Raw genomic sequence first — 23,142 nt, 5'->3', positions numbered from 1 at the left:
AGAGGTGCAGCATGCCAGGTTCAATCACACAGCTGTCTATTACTGTGCTACCTCTGATACCACAGCAATGCAGAGAGATAGGAGCCCTGAGCATAAAATGTACAGTCCCGAGCGGAGGAGTGGCCTAGTGGTTAGGGTGGTGGACTTTGGTCCTGGGGAACTGAGGAACTGAGTTCAATTCCCGGCACAGGCAGCTCCTTGTGACTCTGGGCAAGTCACTTAACCCTCAATTGCCCACCGCATAGAGCCTGCCATGAGTGGGAAAGCGCAGGGTACAAATGTAAAAAAAAAAAAACTCTCTCCTCCTATAACACAGAGACGGAAGGGGCTTAGAGCCACAGGAGCCAACTTGCCAAAATTATTGGGGGTGCTAAGCCCAGTGGAAATAACCCCTCCCTGGACACATACAAGGAATTTGCTCAATATTGGGGGTGCTCAAGCACCCACAGTGTCAGCTACTCTTATGGTAAAGAAAGAAGTCAGGGATGAGACTCCAGAATGTTTATTTACAGTTTTAAAGACTTTTCAGTGCAATTTTAAGGGTTTTAATAAGCTGTACTGTAGAAAAACAGTTATTTGAATGTTCTAGTGCTGCTTATTAGATGTTTCATTAGTATTATGCTGACATCCTATTATATCTCTGGTATTTGAATTTCAACGCTGTTCAATGTGTATATTTTTGATAATGTTTCATGTTAATCCTATTATTAGGTTTCAATTTACTGTTTTCAAGTTTACCTCATTTATTGTATTCATACTTGGTCATTTTACTATTGTTATGCTGTTAACGAAATTGTATGTTAGCTGTACCTGCTGTACACCGCCTTGGGTGGATAACACTCTCATCCTTCCAGTCTCATCAGTTCATAACCTTGGGGCCATCTTTGACTCCTCGCTTTCTTTCTCTGCACATATTCAACAGACTGCTAAAACCTGTCATTTCTTTCTCTACAACGTTACCAAAATTCATCCCTTCCTTTCTGAGTACACTAGCAAAACTCTTATCTACACTCTTATCACCTCTCTCTTAGACTACTGCAACTTGCTTCTCACAGGTCTCCCACTAAGCCATCTCTCTCCCCTTCAATCTGTTCAAAACTCTGCTGCACAATTTATATTCCGCCAGGGTCGTTATTCTCATATTAGCCCTCTCCTCAAGTCACTTCACTGGCTTCCTATCCGTTTCCGCATACAGTTCAAACTCCTCTTTATTGACCTATAAGTGCATTCACTCTGCAGCTCCTCAGTACCTCTCCTCTCTTATCTCTCCCTACACTCTTCCCCAAGAACTCCGTTCATCAAGTAAATCACCCTTATCTGTACCCTTCTCCTCCACTGCCAACTCCAGCCTCAATTCCTTTTATCTTACTGCACTGTACGGCCTGGAATAGACTTCCTGAATCAAGCTCCATCTCTGGCCATCTTCAAATCTAGGCTAAAAGCCCACCTTTTTGAGGCTGCTTTTAACTCCTAACTCCTATTCACTTGTTCAGTACCCATGTCTGTTGTATCATTCCCACCTTAGTAATTCCCTTATCCCTTATTTGTGCTGTTTGTCTGTCTTAATTAGATTGTAAGCTCTGTCGAGCAGCGGCCCTCTCTTACATGTTCAGTGTACAGCGCTGCGTACGTCTACTAGCGCTATAGAAACGATAATTAGTAGTAGAATCTCTTCATAAAGTTTATAAATCCCAATAAATAAAAAATAAAATAAAATAAAGTAGCTTATGTCTGTCTCACTAAAACAATTGTCCTTTTTATCCCTATCTCGTTATTTTATTTATTTATTGATGGACAATCTCAGCAGTAAAACATATTCAGACACCATGAAAGAACAGAAGTTTGCACATGGCCTGAGGTTAAGTTGCAGGGGATGTGGGGCAGTCAGTGCAGGGCTCTGATTGGATGATCACACCCCAGAAGTGATACTTTTCTAAGGGAGGTGCCTGCCCCAGTGAGTCCAAAGCTCAGAAAATCATGAACACCATTTACAGAGTCTCGCTCAGTCTGCTGCTGGGGGCAGGTAAGGTTTGAAGGCTGAGAGAATTGTACATTTCCCTGTGTGTATGTGTATGTGTGTTTTTTTATTACAAACTGTCTCATGCTATCCTGCCCTGCTGCAAATCTTTTCCAGAAATCTTGGACTGTGCTTTAAGAAAAACCCTACGGAAATATTTCCGTTATATCTTCTCAATGCAGACAGCGGTGCCTGGTTTGCCTTTTTTAAGTCTAGGGTTATTTTCTCTCATTTTTAACATTGCTCTCTGCAGCTCTGAGCTCTGCCGTGCCCCATGTTGTGCAGAATCGTAGCGCTGTATTTACCCAGGTGAATGTAGCGGTGGAAATCCCATGTCAGCATGATGACAGCAGCTACACCACCTTCCTCTGGTACCAGCAGCACCGGGGTGCTGGACTCACCCTCATTGGGAGGTCAGTCATCCACAGCTCTCCAGACTATGAGGAGGGCTTTAAGACTGGCTACCAGGTGACCCATCCAAACAACCTTAACTCAGCTCTGAAGATCATGAAACCCAAGGCTGGAGACTCTGCTGTGTACTTCTGCGCAGCCAGTAAAGCACAGTGACAGAGCTCAGCCCTCTTCCTTCACAAAAAGAGGAAACACCTGGGCCAGAAGGGGAAAGGCAAAGGGAATGCCACACAGCCCCAGTTGTTGGTGCCATCTATGCCCCTTCCAATGACGAGAGAATCTATGAAACAGTGATGCCCTGCTGGCACTACCTAGAGAGCATAATTTGTGTGTGTGTGTGCTCCTCCTCCATTGTAATGTAAATATATTTTAAAAGTCCCACAAATGGAACAACCAGCAGACAAGAAGCTGCTTCCTAAATCTTCTGCTGACTTGAGGGCAATGCACTGGGGTGGGGAGAATGCACAGACCTCTGCAGACAGCAGTAGCTATGGGTCGCCCCCCCCCTCCCTCCCTATATACACCACTATGCGTTATACCAGCAGCCGACTTACCAGAGCACATCGAAGAGGACCCATACTAAACATTGACACCCTAGGCATGTGCCTGGTTTGCCTGTGTCTTCATTCTGCTCTGGTGGGGGCTGGGGGGAGGGAATGAAAGGGTGGACTTGACCACTGATCTTCCTCAACAATTCCAAAACATCTTTCTAAGACCAATGGTGGCTCCTTGAGTCCTTTTGTTTGTACTTTGCCTCTTTAATTCTCTTTTTCTCCTCTTTTCCACATTACTCCCTACAGCTCTGAGCTCTGCTGTACCCCATGTCGTACAGGACAAAAGCAGCGTGTTTGTGCGTGTAAACAGGACAGTGGAAATCTCATGCAAACATGATGACAGCAGCTATATCACGTTCCTCTGGTATCGCCAGCACCAGGGCACTGGGCTGACCCTCATGGGGACTTCAGTTGGCAGCAATTCTCCAGACTATGAGAAAGGCTTTGAGTCTGGCTATGAGGTGGTGACCCATCAAGGCAACCTTAGCTCAACCCTGAAGATCGTGAATGCCACGGCTGGACACTCTGCTGTGTACTTCTGCGCAGCCAGTAAAGCACAGTGACAGAGCTCAGTCCTCTTCCTTCACAAAAAGGAGCAGGAAGGAGGGGGAGGAACTTAACCGTGACCAAAGGGAGCCCCAGTGCTGTATGTGCACTGTGCTCTGTGAATCCCTCACTCACTTACTGCACAGTGGCAGTGGAAGAGGAAGTACAGAATGTGTTCTATGATGTTCTCCTAGGACAAGCAGGACGCATCAACCACATATAGGTGACATAGTAATGTGCAGGGGCATTTTCGATATGATGTCTAAGTTTGAATGTTTTGCTAAAAACATCCAAAATTCAAGTGGGGAATATAGCCATTTTCAAAACAGAAAAATGTCTCTCTTTTTCGAAAATGGCTATTTGCTAGATGTTTTTGTGCTCTGTGCGTTTATCTTTTTGGTCCATTTTTGGAAAAACGTCCCCTGATGATTCCTATTGGACAGAGATGCTCTCCAATAGCCCTGAGAGGTTTTTGTTAAAAATCTGTGAGCTGTCCCTGTGGGGGGAAGCCCAGAATTCCAAGTTCCACCCTCTGTCTACTGTTTCCATCATTCCCAACAGTCCAACACTCCCATTTCTCTCATATTCCTCCTGCTCCTTCCCACGGAGCTTGATCTCTTCAGCCCCTCCTAAATTCATTTTATGCAATTAATCTTTCTTTAGAGGCTTCCTCTACAGACCTTTACAGTAAATACAAAGGACACAGTCATGCATGTGAAACCAGCCTTTATTTTGTTCTCTGTCTTGACTTTAGTTAGCAGCGACAGTGTCCTGAATCCATGACACATAGTTACAAACTTTGGTGTAAACTCCAGGATAACCTTCCAGTGCACAGCCGATGCCCCAGGAAACTATACCCTGCAGTTCTCCATCACTGACAACTGGACCACCTGAGTCACCCTGTAGGGAATGAAAAAGCAGAGCATTAATGTTATGATGGGAACCTCACGCCATGTTTGTAGGGAATTCGACAAAAAACTGCATGGGATCACTATAAGAGCTCTTTTAGGACCTGAGGGTGAGGTTACTGGAGGAACTGGGTGAGCTCATTGTCTGCAGGAACTATATTGGGGCATTACAGGACTAGGAGGTCACCTGGGTCAGCTGTATGGAAGGAGGCAGGAAAGAGCAGCTGAAGTCAACACAAAACCCTACGTCCTGACACATATGTATAAGATCCTGCAATCTGTACTTTTAGCCACAGGGCGTCAGGCAGTTTTCAAGGAGTCCATTTACTCAGGCACAAGGCTCTTGAAAATTGCCTCATTATACATAAGCACAGGACATCCTGCAAATCTGACTGGCCAGGTGTGTCCTGAGGACTGGGATGAGAGCCCCTGGCCCAGAGACCTTAAAAGTTAATTGAGGAGGAGAGTCAAGGTTGAACGTTTAGGACAAGGGTGGGCAACCATGGTCCTTGTGGGCCACTTCCCAGTTGGGATTTCAAGATTTCCACAATGAATATACATGAAATCTATTTATATACAATGGAAGCAGTACATGCAAATCAATCTCATGCATATTCATTGTGGAAATCTTGAACCCCCCCCCCCCCCCCCCAAAGGACCGTGGTTGCCCAACTCCTAACCTAGGACAACTAATACCCTTGCACAGCAGAACCTCTGCCTATTAACATAAGGCACTGTATTCACGCTATCGCTTTCCTCATTTTAAAATCGATTTCATTTAAATCTTATCCTTCTTTACTAAGTGATTAAGGGTTTTGCTCTCAGTGAAGAAGACCAGAAATAACCATTCTCTCTCCTTTAATTCTCCCCCTCTCCCCCTCCTAGTTTGGTCCTGGAGGCAGCCTTCACACAGTGTTTGTGCCCTGCCATGATTTACCTGACAAGAGTCCTTCCCTCCCTCAAGGTAGCCGACGCAAACCATGTTTTCTGTGATTTGTCCAGGGTAGGCGTTCTTACACTCTTCGTCTGTGAGGACTGGAGCTACAACGCACTGCAGAAGGTCAGGGTAGTTCGCTGAAGAAAGGGGCAATACAGAAAAAGAAAAAACAAACAAACAAGGAAAGCTCTTGTTCAGTCTCTTTGTAAATCAGGTAGAAAGTGGAATTACATTCTGCAGGGACCAGGGCACTGAGAGGTGGGTGAAATGGGTTTATCCACTTGGATGGGGAAAGAGAGGAACCTGCAGCCATACAGTACCTGAAGGTGACCACATGGTGCCGGGAGCACGCCACAATGAGAGACAGCAGCCCAGAAAAGGATGTTCCATCTACAGAGGTGGTAAGTGACCCCCCACCACACACACACACACAGACCCCTCACAGCCTAGGTTAATAGTTGCAACTAGATATGTAGACAAAGAGTCATATCTATATCTGTTTCTAGGGGGTTGACGTCCCACTAATTTTCATGTATTCCTCTGTACATCCAGCTAAATCAGAATGACCCTCTGTGAGACTATATAAGGCTTCATTCACAATGATTGGGGGTTCCTCCACCTGTATATTTCACCCCACCCCCATAAAAGTAACACCTCAGTCCAACCTAGACACTGCAGTTGTGGAGCCTGAGTCTGACTACTGGGTCTCTCTGTGTTTATGTTAATTGAAGATACCCCTTGTCCATCCCAATTAAATGATGACTGAAATTCCTCTACCCCCCCCCCCCCCCCCCAGTAACCGAAGGAGCAGATGCTGCAACGCTGAACACAGAAATCAAACCTAGGTCCTCCCACCTGGTCATTAATAAAGCACTAGGTGGGTTATGACAAACGTGAGCCCCTCGGTGTCCTCTGTGCAGGCCGAGCACAAGGATATTAGGCACCCTAGGTAATCTTATCCATCCAATTAATTTTTAGACTTCTATTTCACTCTCTCCCCACTCTGATATTTTGATAATTAAACCCAACAATCATATCCGTCCAGCACCACCCTTCCCAGAATGATCCAGTTTCATATATATCTATATCCATCTAATATATAATAAAAGTAATTTATTTGGATGAACGTTGTCCACCCTCCCTGCAGTACAAGTACACACTGGTGTTTGTTGAGTTTGTGGGGCTGTTTTGCTTTGACTGCAGCTGCCACCACAGGTAACCACCTCGCCTGCCTATTGCTTAAGCTGACCCTCCACCTGGGGTCACTATGAAGCTCCATTTCCCTTTCTGCATGATAAGTTCTTTGGGGAGGTGGGGCTTTTTCCATCACTCCCTAGTAGAGATACTCACCACCATTGCTCAGGGTGTTGCCCCAGCCAGAGATGAGACACTGTGCCCCAGGAACTGGACATTGGCTGGGTAAATTTATGACCTGGACATGGGGCCCCAGTATGGCTGGGGTGGACAGTTTGATCAACATGATGTCATTGTCCAGGTACCAGGAATTATACTTCGGATGTTGAATCACCAACGCAGAGTTGATGAACTGCTCTGTGCCTTCCTCAGTTTCAATGTCATGTTCTCCCAGTCGCACTTGGATTCTCCTGAAATGAGATAGGAAGGAAGTTAGTGCTGGAGGAGAGCGTCTGACTCTTGTTAGGGATTTGTTGTGACACGTCCAACCTCTACTGATGCCTCCAACTTCCATTTGTTTTTTGAGGTAACCATCTTGCATGGAATCTCATAAGTACATAAGTATTGCCATACTGGGAAAGACCAAAGGCTCAGCATCCTGTTTCCAACAGTGGCCAATCCAGGTCACAAATACCTGGCAAGATCCCAAAAAAGAGGAAAACATTCTATACTGCTTATCCCAGAAATAGTGGATTTTCCCCAAGTCCATTTAATAATGTTCTATGGACTTTTTCTTTAGGAAGCCGTCCATACCTTCACTCCTACCCTTACATGGATCTCAGCCCACTGCTCTAACCATTAGGCTAGTTTTGTTTTGTGTTGGTTCTGTGATGTACAGCAAAAAAAACCCATCTTCTGTCTTCTTCATTTCATTTCATTTATTTCACTTTCTATACTGCTCTTACTAACTGGCAGACCAGGGCAATGTACAGACTAAAACCTGCTCTAAACCCAGCCACCAGGTGTCACTGTAAGCCCCAGTGCATCTCCACCAGAGACCATGAATGTTTCTTCAATCACAACTATGACAAGAGAAGCAGGATCCCAGGTATCTCCAGAGGTCTGGAACAACATCTTGGAGAAATAAAACTCTGTGCCAGGTAAACCACAGCTGCAAAGCTGTGGGGAATTCAAGGACAGAGGACATTGCTTTTTCTGGGCATTGGGTTGGGGTCTCAACCGTAAAAGACTCAAGGATCAGAACTTACGACATGTAGCAGTGAGCAGCAGACACCACCCACAGGTTATTGATGAGGGATCCCCCGCAGAAGTGGTAACCAGAGTTCAGGGAGACCTGATAGGGTACCGAACAGGTGTAACCGCCCACGATTTTATCATCATCCTCCAGAGGGAAAGCAACTGAAAAACAAGAGAAATTGAGCTGGATCTAGTCGTTTCAAGCACAGCTGAGAGTTTCCGTCCCTGTGTCCTCTACAATAAGTTGTGATGTATCATCAAGAAAGACTCTAGCAAAATGCAAATGTGCACCTGGCCCATGCTCCTTTAAGAGTCCATCCGTGTGGGATATGCACTATCTCAGATAGTGCATATTTACAGAATAGCAGATGGGTGCATATCTGTACTGTATGTGTGCAGAGTACTCTGATCAGCTACTCTCATAACTGGCATGTGAATGTTAGTGTCTGCTTTCCAAAGTTACCCTCTAAAGGAGCAGTTCTGTGTCCAAGATATTAACATTCATATGCCTATTATCCCACTCATTCTAGAAACATGCATGCCCAACTTGATGCTTAAACCCTAATTCTATATATGGCATTGTGGCGACACAGTGTGTTTCCAAGCCTGTGAACTGTATTATTTCATGAAGTGCATTTCCCCTTGTTTGGCCAGTAGATGGTGACTATCATTATTTTGTAAAGCTGTAACAGAAGTGACAGTTTTCCGCTTAAGTGTGAGGTAATATTTAGTGTTAGATAGGGAGAGGAGAAAGATCTATTCACTGAGACCCTGTGAGCAGCTATATTTCTTGAACTCCCCAGGTACTGCTCAGATACTAAATAAATGTTTAGTTAGTTTTAATATTGATACCTGGGGCAAGGAAGGGAGAGTAGATGGCTGGATAGGCCATATGGAGGAGGATAATCGAATGGGGGTGCCCATCTCTAAGGGCGCCCTATAAAGGGGCGGGGCAACCCGTATTATCGAAACAAGATGGACGTCCATCTTTCGTTTCGATAATACGGTTGGGGACGCCCAAATCATGAAATTTAGGTCGAACTTAGAGATGGTCGTCCTCGGTTTTCGGCGATAATGGAAACCGAAGACGCCCATCTCAAAAACGACCAAATCCAAGATATTTGGTCATGGGAGGAGCCAGCATTCGTAGTGCACTGGTCCCCCTGACATGCCAGGACACCAATCGGGCACCCGAGGGGGCACTGCAGTGGACTTCACAAATTGATCTCAGGTGCATAGCTCCCTTACCTTGGGTGCTGAACCCCCCAACCCCCCCCCCCCCCAGGTCCGCCTGCCTGAAGTACACTGTACCCACTACAACTGCTCCAGGGACCTGTATACTGCTGTGATGGACCTGAGTATGGCATTTGAGGCTGGCATAGAGACTGGCAAAAATTAAACTTGGGAGGGGGCTAGTGACCACTGGGGGAGTAAGGGGAGGTAATCTCCGATTCCCTCCGTTGGTCATCTGGTCAGTTCAGGCACCTTTTTGAGGCTTGGTCACAAGAAACAATGAACCAAGTCAGCCAAGTGTTCGTCAGGGACGCCTTCTTTTTTCCATTATCGGCTGAGGACGTCCATCTGTTAACCATGCCCCCATCCCGCCTTCGGTACACTGCCGACACGCCCCCTTGAACTTTGGTCATCCCCGCAACAGAAAGCAGTTGAGTATGGCCAAAATCGGCTTTTGATTATGCCAATTTGGGCGACCTTAGGAGAAGGACGCCCATCTCCCGATTTGTGTCAGAAGATGGGCACCCTTCTCCTTCGAAAATAAGCAGGATGGTCTTTATCTGCTGTCATTTTCTTTGTATGTTTTTATATGAACTCAAGGCCTGTTGTGACCCACCATCTCTGACAGGAATTTTGCATTGGAGGAGGTGATACTCAGGAGGCCGTGAGTGCATATGGATGCTTAAAGGCCTCACATCATGCTACATCAACCGCAGCAGTGACGTGGAAGAGCGGAGATGCTGAAAGCGACGGAGGTGGGAATGAAATATGATGGTTGACTAGGAGAGGGGAAGTTGTACACTACCTTGGGTGAATTACTTCAAAAAGATGGAAAATAATTCCTAAGAAATACGTACATAAAAAAAGACAGATGCTGGACAACATAGGGAAAAGAATAAGACATCTGGGGAGGAAGAGAAGGAAAGATGCTGGGCACTGGGAGGAAAGGGAAAAGGGGATGCGGGCCATGGGGGATGCGGAGTAAAGAAGAGAGGAAAGGTGCTGCAAATGGGGTTAGGGGAATAAGCAAGGGAAGGGGAGATATCTGACAACAGAGAAGGGAAGACGCTGAATACAGGTGAGGGGACGTACGACTGAAGCTCTGAGTACTGCTAGGGTTTCCTCTGCTATTTTTAGCTCATGCATTGTCCTCTGTTTTTTGTTTTCTTTTTCAGTCCCTGGATTCTCTGTATTTTGCCGAGTCTCCTTTGCTATTCCTGTGTTTTACTGGAATCTGTCTTGCTATTTTCATCCCCTGTGCTCTCTGTATTATTCCCCAGCCTTTCCTTGGAGATGTCCAGTGAATCTCCTAAGCCCTTATCCAGTAGGGTTCTGGATGGCAGATGGAAGTGAGTTGGATGCTTTTGGAAAAGAGTGATGGAGATAGAGTCTGAGACAGAGAAAAGACAAAATGGCAGATGAAGGTATGAAAGTGACTTACCAGCCGCTCCCAGAAGAGCGAAAAGCAGGAGACCCTTCATATTCCTGTTCCCGATGTGAAGACAGTGGACTGGTTGTAACTAATTCAGAATATTTATACTGCCAAAGGGACTAATTATTCCTGCCCAGCAGGCTTCCTTCTCAGGGTATTGCAAGATAGACTCATTAGTAACTTTTATCAGTCAAGTATTCTTAGAAGGTCCCATCAGGAAAATTATTCATTAATTTCAGGATGCTAAGGCCAAAAACTCAGAGAGTGCAGGGGCTGAAACTACCATGAGAGAGACCAGCAAAATGCAGCTCATAAAGTTAGGGCAGCCTTTTTCTGTCTTACCATGATGCACCTACCTTGCTAGTAAGGCCGGGCTTCACTTAATATTTGCCCCCAGCCCTCCCCCCCTAGCCTCTCTGGCTGAATATTGCCAGCTGGCCCCAAGCAATCAACTTGCCATTTAAGGACCCCTTTTATTAAGCGGTGGTAAGCTAAACAGGAAGTACCGCTGGGCTTGATGGACCCTTGGTCTTTTCCCAGTATGGTGGTACTTATGCTACCGCAGCAGCCTGGCAGAACTTCTCACCCCTAGCGTGCCGGAGTGTACCCGGTTGTAATCGGGCAGTGCCACATGCTGCATGGCAGGGGCGTAGCCAGACAACAGATTTTGGGTGGGCCTAGGGAAGAAGTGGGTGGGCACCAATTGTTTCCTCCCCCCCCCCTCCAACCACCACCCAAGAAATAACTCAGCTGGTGGGAAAATGCTTCTTTCCACCTTGGCAGTCTGCAGCTTGCCGAGCTTGGGATCCCACCAGCTACCACTAAACGTGTGCTACTGTTGGGTGGGCCTGAGCTCTAAATGGGTGGGCCAGGCCCACCCGTGGCTACGCCACTGCTGCTTGGTTACTGCTGGATTATCGCGAGACCCCTTACCACCACCTCAATGGGTGGCTTCTTCCCCTGAAATGGCCGCGTGGCATTTCCCGCAGGAAAGAGAGACTTCCCTTTTACCCTCGGCACACGTACAAAACACACGCCAAGGCCAGCACAGGCTCCCTTGTGCCACAGCTTGGTAAAAGGGTTCCTAAGTCTGTATATTTTTGATACTATTTCATGTTAGTCCTGTTTTTGTATTTATGTTTATATTTGGTCATTTTTACTATTGTTGAGCTGTTACAAAATTGTAAGTTTTCTGTTAAACTGTACCTGCTTTACACCTCCTTGGGTGAATCTCTTCATAAAGGCAGTTAATAAATCCCAAGAAATAAATTAATGAATAAAATAAAGCAGCTTTTGACAATTGTCCTTTTTATCCCTAACCCATTATTTTATTTATTTATTGACGGGCAAACTTCTTCAAAAAGGTGCTAAATGAATCAAAGACGACGCACAGCAGTAAAACATATTCAGACACCATGAAAGAACAGAAGTTTGCACATGGCCTGAGGTTAAGTTGCAGGGGGTGTGAGGCAGTCAGTGCAGGGCTCGGATTGGCTGATCACACCCCAGAAGTGATGCTTTTCTAAGGGAACAGATGTTCTAGGGAATTGCATGATAAGGAGAGTAAATGACTCCTGTACAGCAAACACATGGCCTTTCCATTTCTACTGCAGAAAGCTTAACAATGTGTCCACAGCACCAGCCGATCCTCACCACTTAGTTGTGGAAGGTTCACCCTAAAGATGCACATCCTTCCTTAGTAACTCAGAAGGAAGATTGGGCATGGGAGGGGAGGAAGGGAATCCTTTTACAAAGGCATGCTAAACGCTAGCGACGCCCATAGAAATATATGGGAGACTCTACCGTTTAGCGCATGCTAAAAACGCTAGCCCAGAACCCCTGGGTCGCTACTTGTTTCCACAAGAGCCTAAACGTGTGCCCTACATTCAGCCAGATTTAGGATCATAACTTTTCAGCCAAAAATTCATCTTCATTTAGACGCTTCAAAATTACGCTCATAAATTTAGGCCTGACGTTCATTTGGCTACATTTATGAGCCCAGGGTCCGATGTTCAGCCGGCGGTGTTAAACCTGGATATTCAGTGCCAGGCCGTTTCCATCGACCGGCACTGAATATCCAGGGGGCGGGGGGGATTTACCCACTAAAATGTTAACGGTGATGCCAATATTCATGCACTAACCGGTTAAGTTTTTATCAGTTAAAAATAGGACAACTATTTCTGCAGTCCTATTTGACCTGCAAATCTTCTCCGGCGCCAAACCAGATAAGTCATGCAATAGAGCCAATTATACGCTAGATACTACCCGGAAATATTCAGCAGAAATAACCAGTTATGTCCTACTTAAGTGCCATAAGCTATTAAGGGGTCAGTGGCTTTGTCTGGCCAATTAAATCGTTTTGAATATTGGGGGCTAATAAGCTCCTAACTTCTTTTCCTGCCCTAAATCCACCCCTGTTACCAGCCACCTTTATGCTCCTAAACTGAAGAGGTTAGTGAAAATTCAAACAGTCAACACTACAGGCCAATTTAGGAACACAACTCTCAAAGTTAGAAGCAAGAATCCTTTGAATATTGGATCCGGAATGACTGATGGTTAGCTCTGCCTACACTGAGCTTCATAGTGAAGGGGAGCAGAGCGTCAGTGGAAATAAATAGTCACAGGTAGTCTCACCTGCCAAGAGAGGAAGAGAAATAAACCTTGGAAACCCAGGTAGTTTGTTTTTTAAGAAATTAGGAAATATCTTTCAACATTTTTCAGATTTGTTGCTACATCTGATTCTATTGCTGTTGTACTTAAAGAAGCTGCCTTGACTACACAAGCGGAAATTTTCTCACGGTTCAGAATAGAGAATCCTTGGAGAAAATAGATAAAGGATGGACAGATGAGTATATATGAAGGGGTTTCTCCACAAAGAGACCTATCGAGATCAAGTCCAGAGAAGAATCATGAAGTTCCTTCTGCTCGCAGCCTTCCTGGGAGCTGTTGGTAAGTCCCAAACTTGAAACCAGCTTGCATCTATCTTATTCCTGGGATGTAGAAAACTCCTGGAGTTTCCTCTGGCATTTTCAACCCCTGCCCTCCTTTCATTTTGCTGGAGTATCCCCTGGTATCTTCAGTCCTTGTGCTCTCTGCATGTGTTGAGTCTTCCCTAATATTTTCAGCCCCCTGCACACTCCGCATTTGATGAGTCTGTCTTGGTATTTTCAGCCCTTGCTGAGTATCTCCTGGTATTTTCAGTCCCTGCACTCTCTGCATTTGCTGAGTCTCTCCTGGTATTTTCAGCCCTTGCTGAGTCTCTCCTGGTATTTTCAGCCCTTGTACACTCTGCATTTGTTGAGTCTCTCCTGGTATTTTCAGCCCCCGCACACTCTGCATTTGGTGAGTCTCTCCTGGTATTTTCAGCCCCCGCACACTCTGCATTTGGTGAGTCTGTCTTGGTATTTTCAGCCCTTGCCGAGTATCTCCTGGTATTTTCAGTCCCTGCACTCTCTGCATTTGGTGAGTCTCTCCTGGTATTTTCAGCCCTTGCACACTCTGCATTTGCTGAGTCTGTCTTGGTATTTTCAGCCCCCGCACTCTCTGCATTTGCTGAGTATCTCCTGGTATTTTCAGTCCCTGCACTCTCTGCATTTGCTGAGTCTCTCCTGGTATTTTCAGCCCTTGCTGAGTCTCTCCTGGTATTTTCAGCCCTCGTACACTCTGCATTTGTTGAGTCTCTCCTGGTATTTTCAGCCTTTGTATACTCTGCATTTGGTGAGTCTGTCTTGGTATTTTCAGCCCTTGCCGAGTATCTCCTGGTATTTTCAGTCCCTGCACTCTCTGCATTTGGGGAGTCTCTCCTGGTATTTTCAGCCTTTGTATACTCTGCATTTTGCTGAGTCTGTCTTGGTATTTTCAGCCCTTGCTGAGTCTCTCCTAATATTTTCAGTCCCCACACTCTCTGCATTTGCTGAGTCTCTCCCGGTATTTTCAGCCCTTGCACACTCAGCAAATGCAGAGAGTGCGGGGGCTGAAAATACCAAGACAGACTCAGCAAATGCAGAGTCTCTCCTGGTATTTTCAGTCGTTGCATTCACTGCTTGTTTCTCTTTGTCTCTTGCAGTGGCTTTCCCTATTGATGATTATGACAAGATTGTTGGGGGATACACCTGTGGCCGTAACGCTCTCCCCTACCAGGTCTCTCTGAATGCAGGTTACCATTTCTGCGGGGGCTCTCTCATTAACAGCCAGTGGGTCGTATCTGCTGCTCACTGTTACAACACGTAAGTTGTTTTCTTGATACCTGTCTGATCTCTTAAGTGACTGTCTATGGGGATGTTATAATGGAGTTTCTGTTCAATATCTTTGTGAGTGACCTTGCCGAAGAGTTAGAAGGAAAGGTGGGCCTCTTTGTGGATGGCATGAAGACTTGCCACAGAGCGGACATCCCAGAGATAGTAGCCAACATAAGAGATGTACAAAGATAGAACGAATGGTCTAATATTTGTCAATTAAAATGTTATGCAAAGTGATGCACTTGGGAGCATATGGGATAAGGGGTGAGAGGCTGATGTGAATGACCAGGAGAGGGACCTTGGGGTGATAGTGTCTGAGATTCTCAAGGTGCTGGCCAAAGCCAGGAAGATGCTGGGCTGCAGAACGAGAGGCACCAGCAGAAGGGAGGAAGGTATTACTTACCCCTGTACAGGTCATTGCTGAGGCCCCAGTTGGAGTTCTGTGCTCACTTTTGGAGGCCTTATCTCAGGATATAAAAAGATTTGAAGTGGTTCAGAGGAAAGTGACCAAAATGCTGTGGAGCCTAAGAAGAAATGGGAGAAGAGGCTTGAAGACCTGAACATGTGTACCATAGGGATGATATGACCCAGACATTTAAATAGTTCTATACCTTTACCAAAGATGGGAAAAGTATAGAACCATAGGACATGGAAAATCCAAAAGCAACATCAGGACATATTTCTTTACTGAAAGAGTGGTGGGTGCTTGAAATGCCCTCCCGGAGCAGGTGACAGGGACAGGAACCGAAGATCATAAGTACAGAGCAGACTCTCTTCATGGGGGTGGAATAGGGAAGGGAAAACTGTCTATACAGTCACTGTATATCAATCAGGCTGTTACAGGGAGGTTCTTGGGCAGGCAGTCACTGTATATCCAGGTGTGAGTCAGGGAGATGTCTCCCTGGCAGTGATTATATATTGTCACCAGGGAGAGCGCTCCCAGTACAATCAAAAAGGAAATGTCCACCAGCAACTTCAATTTTAAGGCTTTTATTCCATGCAGGTTTCTAGTAGACCTGATACACAGTTCCAACAGCAGCAGCATTCACCTTTAATCTTAAGCACATGTAAACCACCTGAAAGTGTGTGGCAAACAGTCCCCTTTAAGCAGTAGGCTGCCAGCATCTACCAGGACTCAATATAGGCTCAGTCAGCTTCAGTCTGGGCTCTATATCCAGTACACAGTAAACAGTAGTTCAATTCCCAAGACAAACAGTTCAATCAGTTCATCATCCCAGTTAAATCACAAAGCAGCCTTTACTTTCAGGAGGTTTCAATACTTTAGGGACTTCCTCACACCTTTCAGCCTGCTTCAGTACTTTAGGGACCTCTCTTACCCAAGGATTTTCAGCCTGCAACTGCTTCTCTCCTCCTGAACTGAACTCCTGAGACTTCTTCCCACCTGCCTAATCAATCCCTGGCTTCTGCTCTCACAACCATTCATTCTCCTTCCACTAGCTTCCCTCACAGCGATACCAGCTGAGTTGAGCATTAGACTAATGAGGAGCTCCTGCACACAGGGTTTCCTATCTCTCTCTTTCCCCCTAGTGGCAGCCACTCTACACATCCTGCCAGCTTACACCCATGTCTTCCCCTATTGCAGCTAGGAGTCCAGTCCGGGTTCCTCATCTCACCCCCTGACTCCTTGCCTGCAATGCCTTCTGGGACTTGTATTTCAAACTGAAACTGCCTTAACCCAACTATCCTGGATGTGACTATCACAATATCCAAAGGAGGTGTCTCTCTAGTCAGTGACTGTATATCCACAAGTGTGTCTCGGGGAGATGTCTCCCCAACAGTGACTGTATATCCAAAGGAGGTGTCTCTGTAGTTGGTGACTGTATATCCACAAGTGTGTTTCGGGGAGATGTCTCCCCAACAGTGACTGTATATCCAAAGGAGGTGTCTCTGTAGTTGGTGACTGTTTATCCAGAAATGTGTCTCAGGGCGATGTCTCCCTGGCAGTGACTGTATGATGGCATTATGCGTAGGCAACTATATATTGATGCATTAACCACACATCTCCCGTCTCTCTCCCCTGCAGCCGTATCAATGTGCGTCTTGGAGAACACAACATCGCAACATCAGAGGGCACAGAGCAGTTTATCGATTCGGCTAAAGTCATCCGACACCCCAGTTACAACTCCCGCACTCTGGACAATGACATCATGTTGATTAAACTGTCTTCTGCCGCCACCCTGAATGCCTACGTGCAGCCTGTGGCCCTGCCCTCCGGTTGTGCCACCGTTGGCACTCAGTGTCTGATCTCTGGCTGGGGCAACACTCTGAGCAGTGGCAGTGAGTACCAGCACCATCTCTTGGGGAAGGGGGAGGGTCAGGAAAGGGCAGGTCTCCTTTAACACTCTGAAGTCTCCTAACTCACAGATAAACATCACTGAATGACTTTGGTCCTGGGGAACTGGGTTCGATTCCCACTGCAGGCACAGGCAGCTCCTTGTGACTCTGGGCAAGTCACTTAACCCTCCATTGCCCCAGGTACAAATAAGTACCTGTATATAATATGTAAGCCGCATCGAACCTGCTATGAGTGGGAAAGCGCGGGGTACAAATGTAATAAAAAGAAATGATTATTAGCATTTGTATAGCGCTACCAGACGCACGCAGCGCTGAACACCTGAGACCCCCAGCTCTTATTCAAGAACTTTTCATTTATTGTGAGATTCAGATTCACATAACATTTTTACGTGTCACCAAGAGGCAGTCCAGGGGCGGAGTGAGCACTTATGCGGTTAAGTTCTGAATATCTTTATTTAACCACATAAGTGATAGCTGACTGCACAGACCTGGATGTTCAATGCCTGGTACCCAGATATAGCCAGCATTGCGCATCCAGGCGTAATACCAACAGCAGCCAAAAAATGCTGAGAGGTGCTGAATGATTATCTACCACATTGATTCCAGTTCCAAGAAAGAGCAAACACGATTTCTGCCTGAGAAAAGGGAAGGTCTCCTTTACCCATTCACACACTGATACCAGCCTGAAGAATGGTGATGCTCCCTTTTTACAGAAAGTCTAATATTCTGCTTTCCAGCAAAGTATCCGGATCTCCTACAGTGTCTGAACGCCCCAATTCTCAGCAGCTCTGAGTGCATCAACAGCTACCCAGGCCAGATCACCAGCAACATGTTCTGTGCCGGCTTCCTAGAGGGTGGAAAGGACTCCTGCCAGGTAAAGATACTCTCCAGGGTAAGACACAGGAAGCAAAGGGATTAGAGCTGAGACACAAGGGAAAGAAACCCTGCCAAAATCACAGCAGAGAGTCAGCGACAGAACCCAGGATCAGAACCATTTCCAGGGCTGCACAGAGTGAAAGGGAGAACGGCAGTGCACAAATCGCTCCCCATCTATTATTTCCCCTGAGGTGGCCACAGCGCACTGGGCAGGCTGGAGGGGTATCACACAGGGTGCAATTCCAACTCAGGACGCTCCTACCTGGGATTAGAACTGAGGCAAAGAGAGATAGAGAATCTCCAGAGGTCCCACACAGAACAGTGCCACAGGGATGCAAAACGTGTCCCCGTGGTCAGTCAGAGCGTCAATGAGAGAGCCAGGGATTAGTGAGGGTGCAGGAACTGGCAGTGTTCATGGTCTACAGGGTTTGCTATGTGACCAGAGATTCTTGGCTCTCTTTCAGAATGACTCCGGTGGACCTGTGGTGTGTAACAGAGAACTGCAGGGAGTTGTGTCCTGGGGCTTCGGTTGTGCCCAGAAAAACTATCCCGGGGTGTACGTCAAGGTGTGTAACTACAACTCCTGGATCAAGAACACAATTTCTACCAACTGAGACTTCTGAGGACTGTGCCAATCCATTTACAAGGATAAATAAACCACTTTAACAACTTCAATTCTCTGTCTTACATTGTACAATTTATTTTCCAACTGACCTAGCATTGACCCAGTGTCCAAGCGCGTTGTTTGAGACCCTCTTTCTTCTGATCCAGTACTGACCCAGTATCCCAGGGACACTCCTCTCTGAACCAGCATTGACCCAATGTCCAAGGAAGGAATTAGGGACACTCTCACCTCTTAGCCAGTACTGAACCAGTGTCCCAACATGATCTTTGGGGTCACTTTCCTTACCTTTATACCCCCTACATGTTCCTCAAGAGTTCAATGTGGCTTTCAACAGTATGAAATGACTACCAAACAAGGTACAAAAAGCATGTTATCCCCGTTTGAAATCTATAAGCTAACATATCTAATTGATGACCCTTATTATGAGTGGAGGGAGAAACTGGAAGACTAAAATCTAAATTAATATCCCCAAGCAAAAGAACATTGGTGTAATTTATACATATACTAGTAAAAAAGGCCCGTTTCTGTTTGAAAGGAAATGGGCGCGAGCAAGGTTTTCCTCTGAGTGTGCATGTTTGAGAGAGTGTATGTGAGAGTGACTGTGTGAGAGAGGCTTCTGTTCCTGCTGCTGTGCATTCCCCGTGCTGTGCTGATTCGCTGCTCCCTGTATCATGGCTCCGCCCCTCTCCCTTCTACTGGCCAATCTGGTGTGGGTTGTGTGACATCACTATTATGTACTCCAACATAATCCACGGTTCCAGGCAGCCTCAGAATGTTGGAGGTGAGAATTATTATATAGGATTAGATACAAAATCTAAAAATGCCTCTCGAGCCAGATTCCATCTACCTGGACCACAAAGAATCATCAGAACTAGAACAAGCTAAAATCTCCAATAAGGAGGACCTACATTCCTATAGCAAATCCACCTTAAGAAATGACCCATAAATAATAGCAATACCCCCACCTCGTTTCTTTGCTCTAGTTACATGTAACAATTTCTAAGCAATTGGGCATAATTCACCAATCAATGGACCATAGTTGCTATGACACCAGGTTTCTACAATACAAATGATACCAAATTGTTCTTTTGTTGTCCAGTCATTGATTATATCAACTTGATTCACCACTGATCTAGCATTTATGTAGGTGATGCGTCCAGAATCAAGTTTGATCGATAAACTTCAAGCATGTGTCTATCCTGAAAGCGAACTCATGCTCTACGGGTATGTACTGCTATGAATTTACAGCCTGTCTCACTAACACAGACTGCTGAATAATTACCATGGATTCTTTTAGATTCGTAATAAGTAAATGAAACCTTTATTAGGGAAGCTAAATTCTACAATGGTTAAGATATAGAGATATATACAATGGTTAGCACATATACCATGATTAACTCTATACACAATCATTACATAACTGGCCTCTACATCTCTTAGACCAGGAAAAGAAGCAATACAGTATATACATACAATCATCACTGCTCTCCATCATCCAGGTTCTTATCATTCGCAGCGAGAGCTAGGAGCTTTTGGACCAGGAACAAACCTGCGCAGTCTGTACGTTACTCACAGATGAACCCCACCTTACTGTGACAAGCCCTCCCTTTTTATTAGGCTCTGAGCCCATGTTCAGAGCTAAGGAAAGTTACAGAAAGTTTCTATGGAAAATTACAGAATGCTTTCCCAAGTCCAGTTGGCCAAGCTCATAAGTGCCATCCTCCCCTTTCCATACCAATTTAGTTATGTCTTATCTTCTGGATCCCAACTTGCTTTTTATATATTTACAAGAAAAGTTACTTTCGGTCAAAGACAAAATTTCAGAGTGTATTATCGGACAAAAGCAGGGTTGAAAAGCAATCCTTTAATCATTTTTAAACAGAATTACTTCTAATCAACAATACAGACCCCGAGTGCACTGGTCGTTCAAGACAGGGTTGAAAAACAATCTTTAAAATTCACTTCCTTTACAGGGTATTAATATGTAAATGTTTAAATCTGCAATAGTAACCATCCTTCCCTAATCCTGCTCTCACTGTTTCAAGCCCTTCAGCATCATCATATTTATTTATTTATTTTAACATTTGTCTCCCTCATTATCCCAAAACAATGTTTAGGCTTACAGATACAAATATATAGAAGTAGATAATATAAAGTACAATTAACTGTAATTAACCGTAGAGTAATTTTACAAGAAGTCCTAAAGGTCAGAGTAGAAAAACAAGTGAAAATTGTTTCCCAAACTTACAGAATGGGTTAAATGTCAACTTAATGTACAGGATGGCCAACAGAAATGTCCAAAGACCATAAAGGGATGGATTATGATTCATCATTTCGTAGTAGAAATTTCCTAAAAAGAAACATTTTTAGAGATTTCCGGAAGCTGGTATAATCTGAGATACCTTAGATGTTATTTGGTAATTGGTAGAAGAAGCAGGAAGTCCCTGGATCCTCAAATAGAATTTTGAGCACGAAGTTCAATCAAAGGAACCATGTAATCTGGTGTCAATCCAACGTGTCACTTATAAGAATCAGTATATTATGACCCTGTAATTCATGTACTAGCTGTATTACCAGTAAAACATGCCAAAAATAGCTTGTAAAAATCAAGCCATAATAAACCCACCCCCACAAACCTTTTTTAATTCTTTATAATTTTTAACAATCATAATACACTTATGAATGATAATACAAAAATCAGAAAAATCTACTATCAGAAAGAAAGAAATTTTACAGTCAATTATTCAAAGTTTTCTACTATCGACCACCATATAGGTAATTGATCCAAGAAAAGAAATATCATACTTAATAGTTAAGCAACAAAGAAATAATCAAAATCAAAAAGTAGCTTAATTCCCGAATGGTTCACTCCAGCCTGCCATACAATGTTACATATTTGACTAAACCTGTACATTGACCTCCTCTCTGCTTATAAGGAAATCTCAACAGAAAATCAGCACCAATTACCTGTGCCCTTGGTCCTAACAACTAAAACATCCTACGTCTCTTTTGAGTTTCCCTGGACAAGTCCGGAAAAACTTTAACTTTTGAACCTAAAAACAAATGAATCCAGTTTACCCACCCCACAAACTTACAGCTGTTAAGCTTACTGTGGATCTTCTGTCTTATCCCTTCCTTAATGCTGCTGCCGAAGCTGCACAAAGGGACAAGGCATGCCCCTTTTTTACGATGCCTCAGGAGCTAGCAACTTTATCTGCCATCGCCTCAGTTCCACTTGCTGCTTCTCCCACAGGTGACACCAGGAAGGCAGCTCAGATTGCATAAGCAACCGCCAAGATGACCCAATACTGACCCAGTGTTCCAGTATGGTTAGGGGACACGCTCCCCTCTGAATCAGTATGACCCAGTGTCCCAACCAATATTCAGTGATTGCTCACATATTTTACATGGTTGCTCATAAAAATGTTTTTTTTGTGTGCTATATACAGAAATGCATTGCTAATACCGATGCTGACAAATTGTTGGGTTTTAAAACTTGTTGCTCACACGAAAAAACATTTGCATGCACCAGGCCACTCCTTAGAGGAAACATTGAACCCAACATAGTGTTAGGGGACACTCTCCACTCTGAACCAGTGTCCCAGCATGATGTTAGGGGACACTCTCCTCTCTGATCCAGTACTGATCCTGAGTCCCAGCATTGTGTCAGGGATATTCTCCCTTCTGAACAAGTACGACCCAATGTCTCAGCATGGTGTTATGGAACTGTCCTTTTTCAAGCCAGTACTGACTCAGTGTCCCAGCATAGTGTTTGGGGTCAGTCTCCCCTCTGAGCCAGTACAGGTCCAGTTTCCCAACATGGCATTAGGTCAATAGTTCTCAACCCAGTCCTTAGGTTATGCCCAGTCTGTTGGGTTTTCAGGATTCCCACAGTGAATAAGAGAGATCTACAGACATTGAAGGCAGTACAGGCAAATCTCTCGCATGCATATTGATTACAGATATATTAAAAAGCAGACTGGTTGGGTGTTGCCCCGAGGACTGGATTGAAAGCACTTCTCTTAAAGGACACTTTCCCTTCTGGCCTCACATTATAATCCAGGTCTTCAGTTGTTTCATCAGATGATCTGAGTTGGGCTCTTTTATATGTGTGATATAATGAAGTTTTTCACTAGAGTCATTATTACTTTCCGATTCCATATCCGGCTTCTGGAGTAATGTTTCTCCTAGTTCTGGATGGGGTCCCTAGCCGGAACAGCACATTCCCTTCTAGAATCCAATCATTTTCCTCCGCCACAAATCCCATTCCATCCTTTTCTTCCCAGCCTGTCCCAGTTACTCCCATTTCTCTCATATTCCTCCTGTTCCTTCCCACAGCCCCCTCCTAAACTCATTTTATGCAATTAATCTTTCTTTACAGGCTTCCTCTACAGACCTTTACAGTAAATACAAAGGACACAGTCATGCATGTGAAACCAACCTTTATCGTTTATTTATTTACTATACCGTTACTTATTGCATTGGCAAAGCAGGTTTACATGGTAAAAATATACATTTAGAACACGGGCATACAAACTAAGAAATCCATTAGTTGATAGGAAAGCACTGGAAAAACAGAAACGTCCATACTAAGAGGTGAGTGAACAAAACCACAGTAACATTCATACAAAAAACCAAGATTATAATGCTGCAGGTTG

At 44.9% G+C, this 23,142-nt stretch overlaps 2 protein-coding genes across 2 annotated transcripts; one reads left to right on the top strand and one right to left on the bottom strand.

Moving 5' to 3' along the window:
* Positions 1 to 1,980: 1,980 nt before the first annotated feature.
* On the top strand, positions 1,981 to 18,477 carry LOC115457932 (trypsin-like). The gene is made up of 6 exons (XM_030187645.1): positions 1,981 to 2,023; positions 13,151 to 13,378; positions 14,496 to 14,655; positions 16,712 to 16,965; positions 17,721 to 17,857; positions 18,324 to 18,477. Exons 2-6 carry the CDS (start codon positions 13,285 to 13,287, stop codon positions 18,471 to 18,473), a joined length of 795 nt encoding a protein of 264 aa, XP_030043505.1. The 5' UTR covers positions 1,981 to 2,023; positions 13,151 to 13,284; the 3' UTR covers positions 18,474 to 18,477.
* LOC115457933 (anionic trypsin-like) lies at positions 4,238 to 10,479 on the bottom strand. The gene is made up of 5 exons (XM_030187646.1): positions 10,439 to 10,479; positions 7,776 to 7,926; positions 6,724 to 6,977; positions 5,374 to 5,510; positions 4,238 to 4,428 (listed from the first exon to the last, which is right to left on the bottom strand). Exons 1-5 carry the CDS (start codon positions 10,476 to 10,478, stop codon positions 4,279 to 4,281), a joined length of 732 nt encoding a protein of 243 aa, XP_030043506.1. The 5' UTR covers position 10,479; the 3' UTR covers positions 4,238 to 4,278.
* Positions 18,478 to 23,142: the final 4,665 nt, after the last annotated feature.

The sequence above is a fragment of the Microcaecilia unicolor genome, chromosome 14 (assembly GCF_901765095.1).
Source record: "Microcaecilia unicolor chromosome 14, aMicUni1.1, whole genome shotgun sequence".
NCBI classification, from domain to species: Eukaryota; Metazoa; Chordata; class Amphibia; order Gymnophiona; family Siphonopidae; genus Microcaecilia; species Microcaecilia unicolor.
This window is presented reverse-complemented; position numbering and strand designations above follow the sequence as displayed.

Bases quoted from the DNA above. Each gene is read 5' to 3' on its own strand.
- LOC115457932 (XM_030187645.1), top strand. From the start codon at position 13,285: ATGAAGGGGTTTCTCCACAAAGAGACCTATCGAGATCAAGTCCAGAGA. The intron at 16,966-17,720 runs GTGAGTACCAGC...TCTGCTTTCCAG, and splicing joins CAACACTCTGAGCAGTGGCA to CAAAGTATCCGGATCTCCTA. The intron at 17,858-18,323 runs GTAAAGATACTC...GCTCTCTTTCAG, and splicing joins GTGGAAAGGACTCCTGCCAG to AATGACTCCGGTGGACCTGT.
- LOC115457933 (XM_030187646.1), bottom strand. From the start codon at position 10,478: ATGAAGGGTCTCCTGCTTTTCGCTCTTCTGGGAGCGGCTG. The intron at 6,978-7,775 runs GTAAGTTCTGAT...ATCTCATTTCAG, and splicing joins GCTGCTCACTGCTACATGTC to GAGAATCCAAGTGCGACTGG. The intron at 5,511-6,723 runs GTGAGTATCTCT...CCCTTTCTTCAG, and splicing joins CAACACCCTGAGCAATGGTG to CGAACTACCCTGACCTTCTG.